This window comes from Leopardus geoffroyi, chromosome C2 (assembly GCF_018350155.1).
Source record: "Leopardus geoffroyi isolate Oge1 chromosome C2, O.geoffroyi_Oge1_pat1.0, whole genome shotgun sequence".
Classification (NCBI taxonomy): Eukaryota; Metazoa; Chordata; class Mammalia; order Carnivora; family Felidae; genus Leopardus; species Leopardus geoffroyi.
In genome coordinates this window covers 48,750,951-48,776,766 of record NC_059333.1, presented here as the reverse complement: position 1 = coordinate 48,776,766, position 25,816 = coordinate 48,750,951, and the positions used below count along the sequence as shown (strand labels likewise).

Genomic DNA, 25,816 nt, shown 5'->3' with positions numbered 1-25,816 from the left:
ATGTACTTTTGAGTCAGACAGACCTGGACTCAAATTCAGGACAACCACTTACTGTGGAGTAGTTCTGGTAAGTCATTCTCTCAGTTCATTTCTTTTATATAAAATACAGAAAAACCTTTCAGGAATGTTGTGAAGATTATGAATAGGTCATATAAGGCTGCTAATATAAACCCTAGTACAGAGTAGTATGTTTTATAAGTTTTGTCAGTTGCTTTCATAATATGGTGAGTGGTCTTGGATAATTTAACCTTTCTGAGCTTTGTTTGTTTCAACTGCTAATAAGAAATGAGCTCAATCACCACTAAAGTTGTGGTCCATGCTAAGATTTAGTGCTAGGCTGAAAACCTTGGTCAGAGTGGTAGTCCTGTGGTTCTGTTTTCTCTTTTGATTGTTTTATTGGGGGGGGGGGTGGGAGAGTTGGGAAAATTGTAGAGGTATATTGTTCTAACAAAGCTGTCAGTAACTAAATAGAAGTAACCAAACCCATGTCTTTATTATACTTAATTAATGTGTTTTTTTTTTTGGAAGGGACAACTCCCAAAATAGATTAAGAAACTAAAGAAACAGCAAAATTTTAAGACGATAACACTGCACCTTCAGTGCACACACTTGTCTGCTGTTGTCATGATCATCCTTTAACCGTTAAGGGGCATTTCCTGTTTGCACTTTGCCAACTGGAGTCTGCAGGTGCTTTTAGATTCTATAGGAGTGGCCTCTGAAGGAGAATGAGGTGAATCCTGAACAGACACAGCTGGAAGAGTTTATCATCACTAAATTTGACTTTTCCAGTCTGTCTTCATCCAGTGAAGCAATTTTTAGCAAGAACGTAATAAGAATTTTCACCCATTCTAGTAAAATAGAGATCAAGATAAAAAGCACGACACTATTTCAATCACTAAACTGATGGTAATTTTATCTCAGCAAATTGAGGTCAAAATTTAATCATCAGTTTCTTATTCTGAAATTTCTGTCTTTTAATTTCATGGGGGGAAAATTGATTTTAAAAATTTGAATAAGATTATGATGATCCAGAATAATATAAATTGTATTTTAAGCATACAATATATATATTCCTTTCTATTATCAACACCCCTACATGTTTGTGATTTTTTTAAATTTAGGAAAATTGACATACTAGTTTCAGATGTCCACTCTAATGATTTGATATTGTATATATTGGGAAATTATCACAGTAAGTCTAGTTAACATCCATTACCATACATAGTTACAAAAATATTTTTTTTTGTGATGAGAATTAAGATCTGTTCTCTCAACAACCCTCAAATATGCAGTACCTTATTAACTATAGTCACTGTGCTGAACATTAGACCCCATGACTTGTTTATTTTATAACTGGAAGTTTGTACCTTTTGACCCTTTCATTCACTTGGTCTCACTTTGTCTCCCTAGCAACCACCAATCTGTTCTCTATATTTATTAGCTTGGTTTTGTTTTTGTTTTAGATATATCTAAACATATAAATGAGATTGTACTGTATTTGACTTTTCTGTGCTTAGCATAAGGCCTTCGAGGTCCATCCACATTGTTGCAAATGGCAAAATTTCATTCTTTTTTTAGTGACTGAATAATATTCTTTGTGTGTGAGAGAGAGACAGACAGACGGACGCTGTGTGGGTGTGAGAGGTGGAGAGAGAGACACTGTGTGGTTGGGTGTGGGGATGGGTGTGGGCAGGTGTCCATCCATTGATGGACACTTCAATTTGTTTCTATGTTTTAGCTGTTGAATGCTGCAGTGAACATGGGGATACAGAAGTCTTTTTGAGTTAGTATTGTCATTTTCTTTAGATAAATACTGAGAAGTGGAATTGCTGGATCATATAGTAATTCTATTTTTAATGTTTTAGAATTATTTAATTCTAAATAAAAAAATTCTATTTTTAATTTCAATACTATTTTCCACAGGGGATGTACCAACTTACATTTTTTTTCCTTCAAATTTTTATTTAAATTCTAGTTAGTTAACAGTGCTATATGGGTTTCAGGAGTAGGGTTCAGTGATTCATCAATTACCTATGACACCCAGTTCTCATCATAATAAGTGCACTCTTTAATACCCATCACCCATGAAAGTTCCCTTTTCTCCACATCCTCATCAACATTTGTTATTTCTTGCGTTTTTGATGCTGATCAGTGTGAATGGTGTGAGGTCATGGGTCATTATAGTTCTGATTTGCATTTCCCTGATGATTAGTGATGTTTAGAATTTATTCATATGTTGGTTATCTGTACGTCTTTTTTGGAAAAATGTCTATTAATTCCTCTGCCCATTTTTAATTGGTCTGTTTTTGCTATGAGTTAGGAGTTCTTTATATATTTTGGTTATTGACCCTTTATCAGATAAATGATTTACAAATATTTTCTTCCATTTGGTAGGTTGCCTTTTCATCTTGTTGATGGTGTCCTGTGCAGGGCAGAAGTTTTCTAGTTTGAGGTAGTCCATTTGTTTATTTTTGCTTTTGTTGTTTTTGCTTTTGGTGTCAAATCCAAATATCATTGCCAAGGCAAATGGCAGAGAGCCTACTGCCTATATTTACTTCTAGGAGTTTTATGGTTTCAGGACTTATGTTCAAGTCTTTAATCCATTTGTGTTAATTTTTGTGAGATAGTAGTCGAGTTTATTCTTTGGCATATGGGTGTCCAGTTTTCCCATCACCGCTTACTGAAGAGATTGTCACTTCCCCATTGTGTCTTCTTGACTCCTTTGTCATAAATTAATTGACCATATATGTGTGGGTTTATTTCTTGGCTGTGATTTGGTTCCCCTGATTTATATGTATGAGTGTTAATGCCAATACCATACTGTTTTGCTTACTATAGCTTTGTAATGTAGTTTGAAATAAAAGTGCATGATACCTCTAGCTTTGTTCTTCTTTCTTAGGTTTGCTTTAACTATTTGGGGCCTATTGTGGTTCTACACAAATTCTTACAATTTTTCTACCCCCCCCCTTACATTTTACCCTTAATTTCTACATTTATATAGAAAGCAAGAGGAAATGCGCAGTATTTTCTTTCAGCATTGCAAACTGTAGAATTTCAGTGGTCTTTTTCTCTCATAGAAAGGTTTAAGCATGCTTTACTCATTTTTATGGAAGTGGGATGAAATATAAGGTAATGCAGACTGCTATTTATTATTCTGAGGATAAATATATCACCTTAATGATGAAAAGACATGAATTTTTACGTTAAGTGTCAGGAGGAAGGTGGGGGTGGAGTTACTGGAGAAAAATAGCTGAGGTAGAGGTTGAGAATAACTGAAGGAACTATATAAGCACTTGATTCCGTTGAAGAATAGTGAAAGAGGAGCAGGATAAACTAATGGCTAGAAAAGACGAAGTGCCAGGCTTTGCAACCATCTCAGGCCCTATCTTCCTTGGCAGAATACTTAAGGATTAATGATCTTAAACAGGAGGATGTGAGAGGAGACAAGATAGCAGCTAGTAATGCATACAAGGCAGTCCCCAAATGCAGATGAGGGATGATAATTATGCAGAGGGAGTTAGTCTTACTAGTTCGCTTTTACAGATAAGGAAATGAGTCTTCAGGAGTTGAAGTCAACTTTGTAAAATTACTTAGGTCATAAGCGGCAGGTCCAAGGTTTGAACCCAGAGAGTCTGGCTCTAGAAACTGAGCTCTGAAACTCTACTGCCTCTAAAACTTTGGGAATTTTACCTGTTCTACAATAGAAAGTCCATAAACCACTGATAGGTTGCTTCTATAATGTCCTTCAAACAATAAACAGGGAAAAAAGGCCTTGTATTCTGGAAAGAGCCATTGGCTACCTAACATATTAAGGTTTAAATGAGTTAAAATACATACAGTATGTCCTGGGTCCCCAAAACTTGTTCTCTCCCACTCTTTGAACCACCATCACTGTCTCTAGTTGTTATGAGATCCCCATTTGTTAAGACTTACCTCCTCTGCTCTCCGTGAGGCCATTTCTGGCCAAGGCAGTCAATATCTATGTCCCTCTCTATGGATATCCTAGAGGCTGAGTATTTTCTTTTACCATCATTCTTTTTTTTTTTTTAATTTTTTTGATGTTTATTTATTTTTTGAGAGAGACGAAGACAGAATGTGAGTGGGTTGAGGCAGAGAGAGAGGGAGGCATAGAATCTGAAGAACAGAGCTGTTAGCACAGAGCCCGAAGTGGGGCTCGAACTCACGAGATGTGAGATCATGACCTAAGCCGAAGTTGGATGCTCAACTGACTGAGCCACCCAGGTGCCCCACCATCATTCTTAATAAATGACTATTTGTTTTTATTTTTGTGTGTCTTATCTGTTCCCACACTGTACCCAGATAGAAAACCCTCAGGAGCTAAGGACCTTAGAGGACTTCCCTTTTCACCTCCAGTGTTGGCATAAGAATGAATGGCAGAGATGCAACAGAGAGACCCAGGAAGTCTGAAACTGCTATGGGTCATGTCGAGGATAGATTTTTCTCTTTTGTTTAGAACTGTTTTTGAGAATGTCATCTAGTTGCTTCTCTGGAAATGGTTTTACCACTTGGGAAGTATTTGGCTTTGAATCTTCCAGATTAATCCAAATATTTCATTTAAAAGATAGGAATCTCAAAATCACTTGATTTTCTTCTGAGGTGCAAACTTTAGCAGAACTTAAGTTTCAACAAAGTTTTTTTTTTTTTTTTTAAAGAAATTGGCCTAATAGATATCAGTTAATAAATATTATGCCATCGTTTAAACCAGCTCACCATGAGTTTATATCAGAAAGGCCTGGTTTCATAATAGATGACCATCTTGCCATGTTTTGATAAAGATAACATCTTTTCAAAGTTCTATTTTTCTGTTGGATTCAAATGTATTGTTTTCATGGACTTCCTGGCCTCACCAAACAATAGATACTGTCTCCCAAGTTGATATTTTCTTGGAAATAAAATAAATTGACAATATTTCAATATAAAGCATGATAGGTTTTTTTCCGCCTCAACCATAGTGGACAGTGCACAGTGACCAAAATCTAACTTTAAAAAAATCATCCTTAATTACATCTAAAAGGGTTCCCCAACATAGCTCCTGGCCTTTTGGTCATGGGCCAAAATGAAATTAAACCCTATCCCAGATTTGTTGTTTTAAGAGCCTTGCTGTTAAGATGCCTTAAATGGAAAGACAGCTGCCAGTAGAAGGATATTATTGGAGTAGGTGGAACAGATACACAAGAACATACATAACTTCAAAATTTCCTTTACTTTGAGGAAGAGATCTTCCAACCAAGGAATACAATCAAATCCCAGTCTCCTAATGATCCACATGTTATTTCCTTACTTGTTTCATTTTCCCTGGGCACTTAATGCCTAGCACTGAAGGATCATGCTGGAAGTGCTATGTCAGGAAGGCCAACTTTTGGTTATATTCTGTTTTGGATTTCTCCCTGTTGACGTTATTTTGTTTGGTTCGTTTTCATTTGTGTCCTGTCTCACCAGCTGGTGAGTTCCTTGGTGCCAGAGCTGGGTCTTCCCTTCCTTCATGTACTCCGCAATCAGGGAGGTTGGATCTCTGGTGTAGGAACTGACTACCTGGAGTTAGATTGGAAGTTGGCTGGAGGGTCTCCAAGTCAACAAAATAAAATTCCTCTATTTGTCCAGAGTGGTATTCTCCGGGAGAAAAAAAAAATATTTAACTGTAAATGCATTGACCCTACCCTATTTCTCAGGCACAGTTATAGTTTAAGCCTGTTATTCTGGCACAGTTAGTACTGCTCCCCTTTCTCTCCAGCATCCAGGCTAGTGAAACAATTATATGTTTAATACATACTTAAGAGAAAGCCTTGAATTCTTAGCATAGACCCCAAGTCTTTCACCATCAAATTCCAGGCTAGTAGCATAGCCTTTTCTCCTGCTACTGGGACACTCCTCAATGAGAAAAGAGGAACAAAATCAAGAAGAGGTTTCATACAGGTTTGCTTTTGATGAATTCCATTCATGGGCATGTATAGGTTACTCAACAAATGCTGGAGTACAAGTTCTCACCAAGCTGTTTACTGATGGTTTAGTGTGGGTGACTCCCTATGAGCTGGGCCCAGGCTTCACAGAAGTTACATCCTCATAGCCAGTTTGTGAAGCACAAAGTATTATAATCCTTCTCTACCCAATGAAGACAGTAAATCCCAGAGAGGTTAAGAAACCTGCAAGTGGCAGGCTGGCTCCAGAGCCTGTGCATTTATTCGACCACCATGCCACAGTCCCTTCCCCATGGCATGAGGGGATTCTCTTACCTTTGAGCCTTGTGTAAAAGCTCCTCTTGGGATTATTCCTGACCCCTGAGCCCTTATCGCTACATGGTAATGCCAAGGAACACATTGAAAATGAAAGAAAAATCCCTGCTGATTTGAAGGCTTTGACTTACTACCTGCTAGCTAATGTGACCTAGCTTTTATGATTTGAAAGAAAAATACCCAAATGAAGTCCTGATTTTTTGATAGTACTTCCTGTAGAGATAATAACAAAGTGATGAACTCACTGGAAAATGTGTGTGTGTGTGTGTGTGTGTGTGTGCGCGCGCGCGTGTGCGCGCGCGCGCATGCGTGTGCTACAAGCTCCTTCCTCTTCAAAAGCAAGCCCTTGCCAAACCTGAGGCCAGTTCACAGACAACACCCTCCGCTAAATTTCTCTGTGGGGTGCACATGTAAAACCCAGGCAAGGAAAAAACCACAGGCAATAAAGTCAACAATTTTAATGTCTAACAGGACTGCTAAACTAGAAAGGGATGTAGACTGGATGTGAGGGCAAGTGGGTAAAAGAACTAGCTTATTAAATATTTGTTTCCAGTGTCGGGGAGAGAATGTGTCAAGGCTGGAAAGAGAGTCAGGGTTATCTTGGGACAGTGGCTGAATGAGATGCTCCAGACGGGGTGCCTGGACCTTAGGAAATAGCGAGCTGGTATGTCAGAGTTGGGGTCAGTATGTGGAGGCTGGGGAATGGAAGGGTCAGGTCAAGGCTGGCCTCACGGGCACGTGAAAGTTTCTGCACTCAGAAAGGTCCAGCATTAGAAGTTCAATGCTTTGCTGTTGCTGCTTTCTCAGTGATGGTGGCAAAAGTGCTGAGGGCTTAGTGCCCGGGCTCCTGTGTGCCGGCCTCCCAGCCCCTCCTCTGATTTGGGCTTATTGCCTGGTCCCCTGCTGCCCCTGCTGCTAGGCCTCCTTCTCCCCACCTAGCCTTGGTGACTGCTGCTCCCTTTACCCTTCAGGAGGGACTTGGGGTGCATGTTGGGAGTTGCAGTAAGAACACTCCCTTGGTGACACCTGGCCAGAAGGCTGCAGTAGGGACTGCCAGGCATTTGTGGGGTTATTGGGCATGCACGTGCCCCTCTCCTACCTCCATTCAGATACAGTCTGTCTCAGTTGAGAGATGGCAATCTCTTGGAGTCTGTGGGTTGGGATGGCAGGCCCATGGGAAGGGGAAATTGGCTTTTCAGCCCTTGGGGTGGGGCCAGAGGTAAAGGGCTTTGATCCTGATGCTGACACTGATGCCAGAGGGTTCTACTGCAGCCCGGAGGGAGAAGGGAGGGTCTGCACTCAATTGCAGAGTGCAACTTTAAACAGCCAATACTTACTGTGAAAAATTGAGACAGACGCTGTGGAAGGAGAGAAATGTTTTATACTTAGGCTTCAATGTCTCTCCCCTCCGCCCAACCCCTGCTTACAAAAATAGGGGTTTCATCCTTTTTGTTTGTTTTTGCGTTGATCAGGCCCACACAGAATGTAGTTGGTGCTGGATGACATGTGTGTTTTCAATAGCCTTCCCTCCCCAATTCTCACTGAAATTAAAATAAAACTCTCAGAAAGAGTTTCCAGCAATGTCTTCCTCCATGGAATGTGTCTTTGAAATGCCATTCTGGAAAAATGATGCATTTTTCCATCAAGACTCATTCAGGAAGCCATGAGGAGTACAGGACTATAGCAGAGCCTCTGGCGGCGGTGGAGGGTTTGGGGGGGGGGTGTGTGTGGAGCACACTGTTGTTAGAAAAAGCCCTCTTTCCTCCTCCAACCCTTTCTTCCCACCTGCTTCTTCCCCACATCCTCTCTTCCAGCCGCAGCTGGGTCTCCTTTCCTACTGAGAAGCTCTACTCACTGCAGAATGGGGGTGAGGAGCTGCTTCTCATTGCTGTCATCCATTTCAAAAGAGCTTGAACAACACCTCTTGTAGCAGAAACACCAAAGAAGGCTGTCAGCTCCCTTCAGAACAGATCTTCATCTGAACATTCTGGAATCCCACCATTGGAGGCTGTTCCTAGCCAGTTTTGCATTAGCAGTTGCTCTGTGGTATCCTTCAGCCCTTCGCATGGTCTCAGCCTGCTGGAGGGGCAGGGCCTGTGGGCCGCTTCCCAGAGCTAAGGGTATGGCAGGATGTCCCATCAAGGTGGGGATCCGTTCAGTAATCAACTGATTTTTGTAATGGTTCTGGAAATAATTGCTAAACAGTGTAGGATTTGCTTTAAAATTGGCTTTAAACTTTTCAGGTGAAAGAAAGAGAAGGATAATCCTTACATGCAAACCATGTATTTATTATAAGAAAAAAACTTCAAAGGAAAAAAAAAGGTGTACAGGCAGGCTGATCAAAGAATAAGTCAGCAATTAAACTTTCCTGGCTTTTTTTTTTTTAAAGGTGATTTACTTGTACTATACCCAAGCCCCTAATTATTTTTTCCTTTCTCCTTGAAAAGCCTTAGCTCTTGCATTCTTCTGGCAATAAAGGCTTGGAGGAACAGATCCATTTATTCTTTCTGAAAATGTTTGCCTTTCCATCACTATGTTTCCAAGTTGAAAGTCACAGAAATGAACAAAACATGAACTGAGTCTGGATCAGATTCTATGTGATGTTCCATCTACCACATCTTCCTACAGGGGCTTAGAAATACTCTAAACGGTGGAGGACTTTTATTCATTAGTGAGGATTCATAATTCTATGTGCTTCCATTTGTATGGACAACTAAGGGCAAAAGCTAGTAATCTAAGTGATTTATTAAAAATTACTAAACTCTTATATTCATAAACTTAGTAAACATAGTAAATTTCATGCACTACTGACCTTAGGTAAAACTACTCTGTCTTCTATTGGAACTTTTGGCTACCATGAACCTTTGCAAGACTGTAAGCTAACATATACCTAAGCAGACATTGCTCTTTACCCAGTTTTCTAGAAAAATGCCCCATCAGTTTTTTTCCCATAAGGATACCAAACTTTCTGAAGGGGTATCAGTGATGTTTGCGAGTGGGTCAAGTCTATCAATTATTATTCTAGCTTTTTAATATGTAATTACTTGAGGGTCAATTAAATTATTTTGTGGTGAGTTTTTTGATGGTGGTAGTGGTTATTGCTCTCCTCTGGAAGGATCTGTTTCATCAGCCATATTTGAGCTTCTCCTTTTCGAGTAATGGCTTCAGGATGGATGTGAACTGCAGTTCAAATATGAAGCACTTCTACTCTGTTGCTGAAACTGATTGGTGTGGTATCAGTATGTTGTTGCCACTTTATCACTGGAACTTGAGAATGGGTGGGGTGGGAGCAAGGTTGGTTACTCCACTGGAATTTAGAAATTAACGATGAGGCGCTTTTCAAGAAATGAGCAGACAAGTAGCATTTACTGTGTTTTTATATTCTAACTCCCTGCCAGATTGGACACCTCTCTATCTCAATGAGGCTCCCCTCTCTTCCTCATGGACCAGCAGGCCAGGGATAATGTCTGCAAGTTTAGGCAAAGGCAGCTGAGGTAGAACAGCCTAGCCAAGGACCCTGGCTGGAGCTCTGTTTGCTTCTCCCCTCCATGGCCACACTCTGGAGGTTTTTTTTTTCTCCCCAGAATTGACGAGCGGGTAAGTGGTGGAACTCTCTCTGCCTGGGTTTCAAACACAGGGAAGCTTTTCAAGGGGATTTTTCGAACAGACATTACTCAGTGTTTGTGTTGACCAAATAAGCCACAGGAGCTGTCTGCCAAATGCTAAAAACTAAAGGGAATTGATTGTACCCGTTTAGGACAGATTACAGTTAAGTGTGGCATGTGGACACTTGAAGATGCAAAGAAAAATTTATATTAATGTATGGAGACTTCCCTGGCCATAGTTGTTGTTTTAGGTTTTATCGGTGATTTTATTCTTTTTTTTATGTTCTTATTTTTGAGAGCGAGAGGGACACAGTGTGAGTGAGGGAGGGGCAGAGAGAGGGGAAGACACAGAATCTGAAGCAGGCTCCAGGGTCCAAGCTGTCAGCACAGAGCCTGATGCGGGACTAGAACTCACGAACCGTGAGATCCTGACCTGAGCCCAAGTCGGATGCTTAAATAACTGAGCCACCCAGGTGCCCCAGTGATTTTATTCTTCATTTATTAGTAGTATTCTGATGTGCCACATTGGCATCTAATAAAAATACTTCCCTTACTTTATCAAATTCTAAAGTAGCTCTAACTATAAAATCACACCATTCTTTTATAAAGAATTAAAAAACAATAAAGCCGTTGATTAATGACACTGCTTTTGCATCCCCTAGGGCTTTTATTTTATGCTCACTGAAACAACTTCCTTTGCCTCACTGATACATAACTTTCATATTATCTGTTTTTTATAAACAGATACTTTATTTTTTTAAATAAACTCTCTGTGTTCGAATAGCTTTACAGAAAGTTGCTCCTATAGTACCAAGAATTCCTATATACTTCAACTTCTCCTATTCTTAACATGTTAATATTGTGCATTTGTTACAACTAATGAACCAATATTGATATGTTATTAACTAAAGTTGGTACTTTCTTTGATTTCCTTAGTTTTTACTTAAGATCATTTTTCTCTTCCCGGAGCCCATGGAGGGGAACCACATTGCATTTTGTCATGTCTCTTTTCAGATCTAGTGGACCACATTAATTTCTTTTTACTTTTGATGAGAAGTTCTGGTTAGATATTTTGTAGAATGTCCTTCAATTTAGTTTTAACTAATGGTTTTTCTCATGGTTTGACTGGGGTTTGGAGCTTGAGCAAGGAAGGTATTACTTTAAAAAATGTTTTTAAGTAAGATAAACAACCAAAATAGAAAAGATTCAGTAACTGCTAAATATTTTTCACCTTGGGAGTCTGACCCTTCTGTGTCAACTTTTGACTCTGAGTTCTCAGGAGCCTCGTTTTCCCCCCAGCACACCACTCTGTGTTCCAGTAAGAGCCCCAGTGAGGCAGCAGCTTTGAAACCCTTCTCCACTGCAATTCCTTCCAAATCACTGACCCTCTTCAGCCAGTTTTGAAACTTTCAGGGGTGCCTGGGTGGCTCAGTTGGTTAAGCATCCCACTCTTGATCTCGGCTCGGGTCGTGATCCCACAGTTCTTGAGTTTGAGCCCTGCGTCCGGCTCTGTGGTGACAGTGTGGAGCCTGCTTGGGATTCTTTCCCCCTATCCCCCTCTCTGCCCCTCCTCTGCTTTCGCTTTCTCTTTCTCTTTCAAAATAAATAAATAAACATTTTAAAAAAATCTGTCAGTTTCTTGACCTTATTAGGACAGGCCTTAGGTAATGACAGCAAGGTCACAACTTGACCTATTTGCTGTTCCTCTACCCTCTGATCAGGTACCTACGGGCCAAAATTTCAGCAGGGACCAGCCCAGCCTCTCAGAGGGGCCCTTTGTGTGAACAGGACTCTAGCTCCACGTCCTGTGTTCTCCTTGCTGGGTTTCTAGGACCCAAGTTCTGCATCTCAGAAGACTTTCTAAGGCCCCAGTTAGCTCAGGAGGGCGAAGATTTGAGCCTCTTCCCCTGGGGACCCAGAGGCAGGTGTCTCTCCCTCTTGGCAAGGGAACCAAAGAAAAAGCATCACTGTTCTTTTTAAACCTCTAAATCATAGTAGGGATAATTGTACCTATTCAACCTCCTTTTTTTTTTTTTTTTAAGACTACAAAAATCTAGTTACTGACAAAAGGTGTTTATGGACTGTGTTTAATAGACTCAAAGTCACCTGTAAATTCATTTTCATCTTGAATCCCTTCTCTGGACCTTGAAAGGTGTCTGAGGTGATGTTCACCTCCCATAACCCAGACCGTTAAAGCACTGTAACAGTTTGTTGCCTGGCCCCTCTCCTGCCAGAATAGAGCCTGCACACCTTCCCCAGGTCTAGTCTCTAACAAAACCTTTGCCAGCCAGCTGTCTTCAGCTCATTGAGATGGTGGTTCTCTACACCTTAGGAATTCAGGAAATAAGGAAAGGAATTAGGAAAGGCATTGGGCCAAAATATTCTCCCTACTTGTTGCCTGATGCCCTTTCTGTGTGTATTTAGTAGCGGATGTATGCTTTTCCCATGTAATGAAAATAGAATGTGTCATGAGCACAGGCACTGTATTAACATGAATTCACTCATAGTAACTTGGAAATGGTTGTTTTTGTGATCCTCTCTGAGAACGAGTGAAAATAAGTTTGAAGAGGACAGCCATTCTCAGTAAAACAAGGAGGCACCTCAAAAGGGAAAATGGACATAGAAACTGAAATCTGGGTCTTGGTGAGCAAGTTAGTTCTAATTTATAGTTCTGGTAAGTTGGCCTTGTGTGTAAATACTCCAGTAATGCTCCTAACCCACTGCCTCATTTTAGTCCCCAAAAGAACACATAATATAGTTGATTATATTCTTGTTTCCTAATCTACAGTCTTAGATGCTTATTAGAAAAGCTGAGGGGCTCCTGGGTGGCTCAGTCTGAAGGGTCTGACTCTTGATTTTGGTCAGGTCATGATCTCACAGTTCATGAGTTTAAGCCCCACATTGGGCTCTGAGCTGACAGTGTTGAGCTTCCTTTGGATTCTTTCCCTCTCTCTCTCTGCCTCTCCCCTGTTTCTACTCCTTCTCTAAATATATAAATAAAATTAAAAAGAAAAAAGCCTGAAGCAGGCTATGAAATGGAATCCCAGGTGCACCTGGGTGGCTCAGTTGGCTTAATGTGCAACTCTTGATTTCAGCTCAGGTTGTGATCCCAGGGTCTTGGGATCAAGCCCTGCGTTGGGCTCATGCTGAGCCTGGAACCTGCTTGGGAATCTGTCTCCCTCCTCTGCCCCTCTCCCCTACTCATGCATACTTTCTTGAAAAAAATTTTTTTGGGGGCGCCTGGGTGGCTCGGTTGGGCGGCCGACTATAGCTTAGGTCATGATCTCACAGTCTCTGAGTTCGAGCCCCACATCAGGCTCTGTGCTGACAGCTCAGAGCCTGGAACCTGCTTCTGATTCTGTGTCTCCCTCTCTCTCTGCCCCTTCCCTGCTTGCTTTCTGTTCTCTCTCTCTCTCTCTCTCTCTCTCTCCCTCTCTCAAAAATAATAAACATTAAAAAAGTTTTTAATTAAAAATTAACTTAAATCTTTTAATTAAAAAAAAAAAACCAGAATCCTAGTGTAATATTTTAAAAAATAATGAAAAGAAAAAGAATTAAATGTTAAACTAGGGAGAGTTACTCAATAGGAATTATGTGCAGAGTACATTCAATAAAGTTAGGTCAGATGTCTTAAGATCTATTTATCATATTAAGGAAAGATTCCCTTGAATCCTTATTTATCATTAATAATTGGTATTGACATGAAGAAAATGCTCAACATGACTCATCATCAGGGAAATACAAATGAAAACCACAAAGAGATACCATCTCCTACACCAGTCAGAATCGCTAAGATCAACAACTCAAGCAACAACACATGTTGGCGAGGATGTGGAGAAAAAGGATCTCTTTTGCACTGATGGTGTGAATGCAAACTGGTGCAGCCACTCTGGAAAACAGTATGGAGGTTCCTCAAAAAATTAGAATAACCCTATGACCCAGCAATTGCACTACTTAGGTATTTATCCGAGGGATACAGGTATGCTGTTTTGAAGGGGCACATGCACCCCAATGTTGATAGCAGCACTATCAGCAATAGCCCAAGTATGGAAAGAACCCTAATGTCCATCGATGGATGAATGGATAAAGATTGGGTATATACATACAATGGATAAAGAAAATGTGGTATATGTATACAATGGAATATTACTCAGCAACCAAAAAGAATAAAATCTTGCCATTTGCAACAACGTGGATGGAACTAGAGGGTATTATTCTAAGTGAAATTAGAGAAAGACAAATATATAATTTCACTCATATGAGGAATTTAAGATACACAGCAGACGAGCATAAGAGAAGGGGAGCAAAAATAATACATAAAAACGGGGAGAAGGACAAAACTTAGACTCTTACATATAGAGAGCAACCTGTGGGTTGTTGGAGGGGTTGTAGGTAGGGGGATGGACTAAATGGATAAGACGCATTAAGGAAGACACTTGATGGGATGAGCACTGGTGTTTTACATATGGGATAAATCACTGGAATCTACTCCAGAAATCACTATTGTGCTATATGCTAACTAACTTGGATATAAATTAAAAGTTAATTAAAAATAAAAAATAAAAAATGAATTGGTGTTGAATTTTGTTAAATGACTCTTAGTTACCTGTTGAAATAAGTATATTTTTATTTTATGATACATTTCTGGAATAATCTACACTTAGCCATAGTATGTGCTGACCGATTCTACTTACCAATATTCTAGGATTTTTTTCCATTGATATGTGTGAGTATCGTGAAGGGAAAAGTTACTCAGTGGTACTTGTTAAAGATGGTTGGCAAAACTTTATTTGAGGGGAAATAGGGACCACTACAATGGGGTCTTGCAGCATGGAAAAGAGACTGAGCTGCATTCTGAATACAATAAGGAAAAGTGAGTACTTCTAGCCATGGAAGAGAGTGTGAGTCAGTGGATGGAAAATAACTGAGAAGAAACATGAAGAAGGCAGGGGGAAATTCTGGCTAAACTGACCTGACCGGACTCTTGCTAAGGGCAGGCTGGGGTGATCAGAGGTTGGTGGAGGTTAAGGAAACTCATTTGATGTCAAGTGTGATCAAGTATGGAGGATAGAGGATCCTGCCTAAACTATTTGAACAAAACTCTTGATAAAATCGGACCACACAGAGATGAATACAAAACCCCAAGACTCAGGGCCCTGTTGAAAAACAGCTCAGTTTAAAGTTTGGTCAGGATATAAGATCTTTGTTGTATGGTGTGTAAGTTTCTTTTTTGTGATATTTTTGCATTTTGGAGTCTGTGGTGGTTGGTTTAAAAAAACAAGGCTTTAAACCTTTTCTTTCCTTTTTATAAGTCCTCAGGGCCTCTTAAGGCAAATTTCTGCTTTCAAGAAATCATCATTATTGTCATCGTAATAGCTGACATTTGTACTTTCTGGGGCATCTGGGTGGCTCAGTTGGTTAAGCGTCCAACTTCGGCTCAGGTCATGATCTCAGGGTTCAGGAGTTTGAGCCCCATGTTGTGCTCTGTGCTGACAACTCAGAACCTGGAGACTGCTTCAGATTCTGTGTCTCCCTCTCTCTGCCCCTCCCCTGCTTGTGCTCTATCTCAAAAATAAAATTTTTTTTTAAAACTTAGCACTTTCTGTGTGTTAGGCACTGTTACAGGCTAATCATCACTAAGACTTCTGTGCAGCTAGGTACTATGATTCTTCCCATTTTGTAGGTGAGGAAACATGTAAGTACATTAAACACTCACCTTGTATAACAAACTAAAAAGCAGGATTTGATTCCAGGCTCTGGAGTCCATGCTTTCACGTCTAGAAATTTAGTTTGATATGAGACAAAATGGTTAAAAAGATGGCAAGGGCAAACTATTATTCTTGTTCAAGTCCTTTACATGATTTTCTATAGGATCATGCTGGCTTATTAAATGTTTGTTTTGTGGAAACGCACAAGGCAGAAATAAACCTCGCTATGACCTCATTCTGAAGCGGTGTCCTACAACGTACTTGTCCTCTAATAAACATGTGATAATTGACATTTATCAAACAGGGCAATCATGGGAGGATTATTTGCATTATCAAAAAATTTAGTACTTTATAAAGGATTTCAATAGTACACTGTCTTAAAAAGTAAGCTTGTCCCAATCCTTCACCTCCAGGGCATTTGAAATATTAAACAAATTAGATGTAATTAGTCGACAACATGATATAGGCTTAATTACTAGGAATGGAAAGTTGGTTCAAGTAACTGCATTCTACACAAATTTGCTGAAATTGACATTTTAATTATACACATTTTCTAAATGAAGTATATTTTGGCATGTGTTGCCAGAATTGCTGATCAAGCTACAGTGTATATATTTCCAGGCTGCTACAATCCCACAAAGAATTTCATAGTACATAACAGAAATAGAAATTCTGGTTTTTCTAGTTGTTTTATTTTTCCATCTCTGTGTTCCAAACCAAGTGCAGAGTCTGCTGAAATACATGAATGTTGGAAGCTTCTAATGAGCAGTGAGAGGCAACATAACTGCACCCAGCTCCCCACATCTGTTCCAATTTGTAATTGACTGTAACAGCCTGTGCTTTATGCAAAATGACTGATCATAACAAAAATTACTTTTAAATTGCTCATGTAACCATATGTCTTGGATCATGGCACTATCTTTGGCTTCTATGTATGTTATTGTTCTCATGTTTCTGGACTGACTTTGTTTTAAAACCACTGAGGCATAATTGAATTAATGTGCATCAAGGAGGGAAATGAAAGGCTAGGTCTGAGACTCCACCACAGTGAGGGTAATTTAAGAAACATAGAGATTTACCTTTGTTTTCTTGGCTTAGGTCACCATCTCATGGTTCCTGGGTTTGAGCCTCACGTTGGGCTCTGCACTGACAGTGTGGAGCCTGCTTGGGATGCTGTCACTCTCTCCCTCCCTCTCTGTCCCTCCCCTCCTTGTGCCCCTCCCCCTGACCACCCCTCAAAATAAATAATCTTAAAAAAAACCCAAAAAAGTAGGGGTGCCTGGGTGGCTCAGGCAGTTAAGCGTCAAACTGCGACTCAGGTCATGATCTCATGGCTAGTGAGTTCAAGTCCCTTGTCATGCTCTGGGCCAACCGCCTAGAGCCTGCTTTGGATTCTGTGTTTCCCTCTCCCTCTCTCTCTGCTCCTTCCCCGCTTATGCTCTGGCTCTGTCTCTCTCTCTCTCAAAAAATAAACATTAAAAAAAGAACATTAAAAGTAAAAGGGCATTTTGAGGACTAGATTAAGATAGCCATATAATTTGCAAGGCCAAATGCGACATAAATGGAAGGCCCTTGTTTCAAAAAGCAGGAGAATAATGTCATTAAAGACATTAAAATATAAAATTTTTCCTTTCTTTGTTTCTCTCACCTTGTGATGAGTATCATTTTATTTGCTATTTAATGCTATTAAGTAAATTAAAACTATACATCATTAGCATGAAATTTGCCAGTTATCTTTACATTGTGCAATGCTAATTTTAAATGCAAATTTGGGCCTTTAGCTCCTAAGCAGAGTCACTGAAATGCCACACTTTGTTCTTGGTAGTTCATACATGCACACGTACTTCATTCTTACCAGAGGACTGGAAGTGCACAAAATTAACTGCTCTTTTTACTTGACTCCTTGGTGCGTGGACATGCTGCCACAACCCTGCCCTGGACTTACTTACGAGTGAGGAAAATGTGAAAATTGGGGGGAATCGGGCCTTGCTCTGGTTTCCCCTTTGCTTCTAGGTCATCATTTTCAGTGGAACTGGTTGGCAAATAGGGTACAGCTAACATGAATGAAAAAGGATACTATAGGATTGTTCTGCCATTGGCATTAAAATGCCATTTCCTTCTTTCTGCAGTGAAGCCAGTGTGGGTTTGATTGAACAGTGTGGCCTCTCAGCCCCCTCCGCACCCTCTCCCTCAGTCCTAGATGCAATAGGTTCACCTTGTTTTACTTTTGAGTCTTGCTGAATCCCCTTGCCTCAGGGTGTAGTAGGATTCTCACACAGAGAGTTGTAACACGGAGGCTTTTCTTTGCAAGAAGCAACTTTATTCCTGCCGGCACCGCTCAGTTGGGTTCGTACCCAAGGAACTGAGCCCCAAACACCACATGGTATAGTTTTTTTTTTAAATATATTTTCTACTTCTTTTTCTCTCATATGTGGTAACACACAAACGTGTAGTCTGATTAAGTGGTCTCATGTTACAAGGTTGTGAGGGATATTGTCCCGTATGCATGTAGCCAGGTTGCCTTGAGGTTTTTATTTTCCTTAGGGAGGGGACCCTACCACAAGGGGTCCCTCAGAATGCTATACCTAATGGGGCATCTCAACCACTAAATGTGAAGGAAAGAAAGCACAGGAATTGCATATGGTTCCTGTCTACTCACACATGTGCTTTATCGTCCCTTCAGGCTTCCCTCACAAAACACAGATTCAAAGATTTAACTATTAAGAATTTCAAGATGGTGACAGCAGGGCATGAAATCAAGCATGAGACCCCTCTGGACCTGGGGCCCTGCTTGATGGTGCATGTTGCAGCCCACAAAGCTGATCCTGCCTCAGTAACTTCATCTACAAATTGGGGTGATGATAGTATGTATCAAGTAGGGTTGCCACGAGGAGTAGTTAAGTCACAAATGTGAAGTGCTTAACAAATAGTCTACACATAGAAAGTACTGAATATGTGGTACTTTTTTAATATTTGTTCCTTTATATCCCAAATCAAATAAGGAAATGCATTATATTCTTATTAGGGACCTTGATTTAGGTTAAGTGTTCCTTGTATAAGCTCCTCTAAGCAAGATAGGCTTTCAAACACAAGATCTGAAACATAATGAATATTCCCTTATCTGGGTTGTGGTCATGAGGTAATTACCACTAAGCAGCCAAAGCTCTGATGTCAGTTCAAGAGGTTACCTGGTTTACTTTATGGAGTGTAATTACTGTAGCAGGTTATAACAAATAAGGTTGTATGGAGTGTCCAGTAAAAGACAAAGTCTCAAGTCATTAAAAGTGGCTGAATTGCCACGTTGTCTGTATCTGAGAAGGAGGTCAACTCTGTGAAACCTTGGGCAGAGAAACCTCTATTCCAAACTCATGGAGAGGGGAGCTGTTTGCACTCAGAATAAAAACAAAACGAAGATGTGAAGTCTGCCTGAGCAAGCAGAGGTGAACTCTTGTTGACTGCAGCATCCAAATGAAATTGGGCATAGAATGAATTTCAGGATCCAAAGTTACTGAGGAACTATTGTAGGTAAGATTCATCAATCAGTCCAGTAGAAGTGCTTAGGAAATGCTAGTTAGTATGCCCAATGTGCATTTGGCTTATTTATATATATTAAAATCAACCATCTTGGAAACATCAATTTAAAAAAAAAAAACTTTTGGGTGCACCTGGGTGGCTGAGTTGCTTAAGTGTCTGACTCTTGATTTCAGCTCCAGTCATGACCTCACACTTGTGAGATTGAGCCCTGGGTTGAGCTGAGCATGAAGCCTGCTTGGGATATTCTTTCTCTCTCTCTCTCTTTCTTTCTGCCTCTCCCCTGTTCATGTTTTCTTTGTCTCAAAATAAAATAAACATTAAAAATTTTTTAAAAATTATTTGATAAATTATTAGTTCCTGATGTAGTGCATACTGATTATTTAAACATCATTTATTTAAAGGCTAAATATTTTTAAAAGATTTTCTTTATTTTCCATTGGCATATTTTAGTGAAAGTATACCAACACAAAATGGTGACTCTACTTAAAAATTGCTCATGAAAAGGATGGGTTGAGTATGATAACAGGCTGAGAAATTATGCAAGTAGGATAAAAAAAAAGGAACATTAAGAATATTCATATTGTGGGGGCACATGGGTGGCTCAGTGGGTTAAGCGTCCAACTCCTGATTTCGGCTCAGGTCATGGTCTCACGGTTTATGAGATCAAGCCCTGCGTTGGGCTCGGAGCTGACAATACAGAGCCTGCTTGGGATTCTCTCCTCCTCTCTCTGTCCCTCCCCCTCCTTCTCTGTCAAAATAAAGAAACATTAAAAAAAAGAATACTGATATTAACAGAGAAGTAAGCAGTTTCAGATCACACAGCATGTGAGACCCTGTTGTGTCTTATGAAAGTATGATTTTCCTTCTCTGATTCTGAAGCATCAGAAGAGTGTGAAGAATAGGGTAACAAAATGGGTATGATCAGATTAAAAGAAAACCTCTTTGCACGGGAAAGAATTGATGAAAATGTGACATGAAATCTGTGTCTAGCAAGATACTTTTAAGACTTCTCCCCGACTCCTGTCCATTTGGTTTTGAAAATCTGGATTTAATATTCATTTAAAAGACTTAGTGGACTGAACCATCTCAGGAAGTATTAACTTTCTGAATTCCTGGGTCCTGTCATCCACTGGTGCTGTGGTTATGATGACTAATTCCGGGGAACGTTGAGTCAGGACATGGATGTACTGTCATGAATGTTGCTCCTTCTCAGAGAATTTTACTGAAGAAATAATGTTATCATTTCCAGATGCGGAACCGAAGTATCTGATTGTTGTGCGGCCCGCCCCTCCTCCAAGTCAAAAGAAGTCATGCTCAGGTATATTTTGTTCATTTTTAAGCTTTTATTAACTTTAAGCCATGCCTTCTCATTTCTACCCATGGAGACCAAGTGCATTGGAGAAGCCTTAGGAGCGTGGATTAGAATATACAGCACAGCAAGCCCTGTGTCAACAGATAATCCTCCTTGCAAGTATTATGGTCTGGTTGTAGAGACTGCTTGGGACCTTCTCCCAGCACCACTACATACAAATGTGAGGAATTTAGGCAAATTACTGGACTTGTGTGTACCTCCTCTCCCCTGAATACAAGGGCCGTTGTGAGGGTTAAAGGAGTTGATGCATGTGTGGCCCGTAGCACAGGGCCTGGCACACAACAAGTGCTCACATAGAGTTAGCTCCTGCTAGCCTGTTTCTACTTGGCAGTGTGTGAACCCATGCACTATTGTGCTTTCCGGATCTTAAGGGCAAAATCTGATGTCTAACCTTTGTTAAAGGAGACTGTTAACATTTTAAAAGCGTAACTCATTTATAGGCATGTTACATGGGTTGGAACTTGGGTTTTACTTGACTCCTCATCTCTTCCTTCAAAACCTCTTCTATTTAGTCGAACAAATAGAGCAAGGACTGCTTTCATGAAACAATAGCAACACAACACAGATACTCCCAGGGATGGGGAGACATGAAACAGGAAAGTAAATGCCATGTGGAATAAGTGAGTAGAAGCCTTTTCTTCATGACTGGAGAAAGATTAAAAACCTTACATTTTCCAATTTCACTACTAAAATTGCTTCTCAGATCAAATAAGCCGCCCTTGCTGTAAGAGGCTGTAGAAGCTGTGAATATGCTTTTACTGTCTGGTATTAAATCTCCCTAACTGTAGATACTTGAGAAAAAGGTTTGGTTTTCGCTTTCATTTTCTAATGTCAATTATTCTTTACATATTTCCTAATCATGTTTCTCTTTTACAGTGAACTAAATGTCAAACAACGAAGGGTCTCCTTTGTTAGATCTTTCTAAAGGGTTGGCATGGAGGTGGGGGGAGCATACAGATCTTTAAACACACTGAGGAAACCTCCCCTTTGCAGTTGTGAATCCTGTCCTCTGGACGCATCAGCCAAGCCAGTTACCAGAAATGGGTTGCCACAGTCCCCTCCCCTCCTTCGGTTGTTTTTCATGTCTTTTTTAGAGAAGCAGTTAATAGTCCAGCATTTTGAAAAACACAAACCCCTTTTCCTGGCCCCTTAAATTATCCCAAAGCATCAGGGAAATTTCAGTTACTCCTTATAACTTGTAATGATAGTCACCATTTCAAGACTTTATTTCAAAATATTTAATAGAGTCAAGAAGTATTAGTAAGGACCCATGGGATTCTGGCCTCACATTCATCAAACTCTTTCTTAATACAAAAACACAAAGATGTGTAAGGGACGTCAAAAGAGTGATTACAACTCAGTAGCACTTTGTGGGGACTTGTATGGCACTGGTCTGGAAATTATTTTTCTCTTTGTGATGACGGGCTCAGGAAATTGTTTATTTTGTTCAGGATATACTGTACTACCCCACCTTTCCTTTCAGGCAGCGGGTGTAATTTTTTTTTTGTAATGTGAATTTGAGAATGATAGAATGACTAATGTATTAACTTTGATTCATTTTATATTTGCATTTACCACATACATTTTAATCACTTTTGTATCAGATCGATACTTAGTGAAATAAATACTTTCTGGTTTTGTAGGCTTTAGGTTCCCTTGGAGAAAGGAAAATTTATCTTTTGTCTCTAAATGGCATTATCTTCATACATGGTGAGCTATGCCAGTGATGTAGAAAAAAAAAAAAAAAAAAAAAAAAACAACAAAACAAAGGTACAGTTCAGAAGACAGAAATTTGAGTCTTGACCCTACTCTTGGTATGAACTTGGATACCCTTGAAACTTAGCTCGGCCTTAGTTTTCATTTGTAGAATGAGATAGTGGTATTACATTAGGGAGAACCAATCAGGGGCTAGAAAAGGAATATCAGAATCCCTTCAGGGCTTTTTCAAACAGCATAAACCTCTCACTCTCATCAGGTTCTAATCTACCCTCATAGGCAGTCAGACTTGGACTCTTGGAATCATAGTAATGCTAGGTAGTATCATAGGTGGAACTGGAAAATTTTATAAAGAAGGATAAATGCATGTTTACAACAAAATAACAGCTATCCTTGACAATTATTTCAAATGTCTTTTTAAAAAATTCAGCTATGTTACAAGGAAACAATCTGCCACTACTTGGTTATACATATTCTTGGCTAAGAAGGGTTTTCACCACAGTAACAACTGACAGAACTTAAATCTAATAGAAGCAGCAAGCCTGACAAAATTGTCAAGGGCATTTGGTTCAGGTAACTTTCACTAAGCTCATACAAAGGGTAGCTTCCTATTAGTTCCTATTGTGTTAGATTAAAATAACACAAATTCTTCCTATAGCAAATACAACAGGCATTTCACGAAATGAAAGACAGGGTCCAATGAAAATATAGAATGTTTTATATTCTGCATAATTTTATTAGATACTGTATTTTATTTACAGATTTTTTTAATTGAGCCAGTGTTGGTTTCCATGGCAAAGAATCTTCATTCCTCTTTTGCACTGTCCCCTAATCCTGAAGTTTCCAATATTTTTTGAAAATGCAAATATCTGCCCCTTATATGCTGGAAAAAGATCTTAAGTGGTTTGTCACCATCTCTTGGCATTGCCCAAATCTAATTAGTCCCATCAGAAGAACTGTGATTCCTATATTATCTCCACTCTCCCAGCATTATTAAGAATGTGTAAAAAAAAAAAAAAAGTGCATACATTTTCTATATAGACACTAACTGTAAAAAAAAAATGCTTACTGTAATAGTATAACAAGGGATTTTTATGCTTCTAAATTGGCTTGAAAAAAGAATATAACCTACAAGCTAGATGTTAAGCTTTCTATTGTTTGATATTCTTTCACACTAGTTCATAGTCTTGAGTAGGGGATGGGGAACCAAATATGCTTTTATTGTATCTGTAAAAGAAATGGAGTGAATCCATTTGCATTATTCATTTCACTGGTAATAGTGAAGACCTTCATATACATAGCTAAGACCTTCATATACATCCCTAACCCACAAGAAATAAAACCTGGGTATGACTGGATATACTTTACATGCATACATTACCCATATATGTGCATATATATATATATATATATATATATATACACACACACACACACACACACACACACACACACATATGCATACACACATAAATCTCAAAATAATATTTTGTTGGGTTTATGCTTAAATTCATGGTCACAAAATTAATAATATTGGTGTGCTCTATGAAAAGACATTTGATGGTTTCACATTCTTCATCATCTTCCTGAGTCATTTTTATGCATTTTACCCCAATATAAAAATAAACTGTTACCCGTATGTTACCTCCACAGGTAAAGCACGCTCTCGCAAACCTCTCCAGCTGGTGGTCGGCACTCTGTCGCCAAGCTCTGTATTCCTGTCCTGGGGTTTCCTCATTAACCCACACCATGACTGGACATTGCCAAGTCACTGTCCCAATGACAGGTAATTCATCTAACAAAAGATTTTTTTAACCTGTAAATTAGCTCTTGTTTTTGTTTTTAAGTAATCTCTACACTCAACGTGGGGCTTGAACTCACAGCCCCAAGATCAAGAGTCACATGCTCTATCCACTAAACCAGCCAGGTGCCCCCTACCTCTTGGTTTTCTGGTATCTGTACATGCTTTAGAAGAATGTATAAATATCAGGGGTATTAGCACATACAGATCACCCATTAGCTATACAGGTTGTCCTAAGCATGAGGGGAATGAAAATACTAAGTGAGGGCTCTTCCCCATGAGGAAGTTACCACCTACCTGAATAGAAAACACACGCAAGCATTTTTTCTTTCCAAAGAATAAAGTACAAAGGAGAATGAGCCAAATACCAATGGGGAATTTCCATGAGAAGAGTAATAAAAGCTCAGAGGATGAGGCCCAAGGCAGTTAGGAAAGATGGTTGAAAGTTGGAAATACTGATCTTTGGTTGGAAAAGGATGGATCTTTGATTTGACAGTTGAAGTACTAGAAGCAGTAGTTTTCAAAGTGTTGCCCCAAACCAAGTAGCACCAAAATCAGTTGGATTCCCTTCTCATGTTCAGAAACTCTGAAGGTGGGGCTCAGTAATCTGTGTTCTAACAAGCCTCTGGAAAATTCTGATGTCCACTTAAGTTTGAGAATCACTGCTGGAGAAAACTGGAGACATAGACACAGGGAGAGATGTAAACACAAGAAAAAGCACAGGTTAGGAAATGAAGCTCCTATCTTCCTGCACTGGACAAAATAAGAAACATCTAATGTATTTTCAAATGATTGCCATTCATCCAACCAGCACATATATTTGGTATGGTCTGTACTGAGTGCTGAAGCTGGGATAGACAATGGTTGTTTATCATAAGTATTTATTACATTACCTTTAAAATTCAAAACTTCAGGGCCACCTGGGTGACTTAGTTAAGTGTCCAGCTTTGGCTCTGGTCATGATCTCATGGTTTGTGAGCTCAAACCCCGCGTCAGGCTCTGTGCTGACAGCTCAGAGCCTGGAGCCTGCCTCGGATTCTGTGACTCCCTCTCTCTCTGCCCCTCTCCAGATTTCTGTCTCTCTCTCTTAAAAATAAACATTAAAAAAATGTTTTTAATTCAAAACTTTGCATCTGACAAGGATTCCAAATTCTCTTCAACCGAAGCATTCTATGAAAAAATTTTTTAAAAAAGTTAAATGGACTCTAAGTGATTTTTAAATTTGAAAAGTTTCATCCCATTTTTATCTTTTAAAATTTTTTAAAAAGTGTTTATTTTTTTGAGAGAGAGTTAAAATGTGAGTGGGGGAGGGGTGGAGAGCGAGGGAGACAACTCCAGGCTTTGAGTTGTCAGCACAGAGCTTGATGCAAGGCTTGAAGTCATGAACCATGAGATCACGACCTGAGCTAAAGGCAGACCCTCAACTGACTGAGCCACCCAGATGCCCTCATTTCCTTTTTAAATAAAAAATGTGTTATTGAGGTATAATTTAAATCCAATATAATTCACTATTTGATCAGATATGAAAAATGCACATAATCATGTATTCTATGCCCCATCCAGAAATAGAACCTTTTCATTCCCCCAGATAGTACCTTTCTCAAGAAGCAACCACTGATTTGATTTCCATCACTGTAGATAAGTTTTGCCTAATCTATAATTGTACATAAATGAAATCATACAGCATGTTATGTGTCCCTTTGTTTTCATTCAGCATGTTTTTGCGATTCTTTCATGACATTGTGTGTGTTATAGTTCATTCCTTTTTTTTTATTGTTTAGTTTTGAGAGAGAGTACGAGTGGGGAGGGACAGAGAAAGAGGGGGACAG

At 39.6% G+C, this 25,816-nt stretch overlaps 1 protein-coding gene across 50 annotated transcripts in view; it reads left to right on the top strand.

Moving 5' to 3' along the window:
• LOC123610790 (ABI family member 3 binding protein) overlaps positions 1–25,816 on the top strand; it is a 265,188-nt gene that overhangs the window by 70,894 nt on the left and 168,478 nt on the right. For all 50 annotated transcript variants that reach the window (XM_045501843.1, XM_045501842.1, XM_045501847.1 and 47 more), the window contains exons 3-4: positions 20,348–20,416; positions 23,840–23,972. In XM_045501843.1, coding sequence (XP_045357799.1) covers positions 20,348–20,416; positions 23,840–23,972 — 202 coding nt within the window. The remainder of the gene's footprint in view (positions 1–20,347; positions 20,417–23,839; positions 23,973–25,816) is intronic.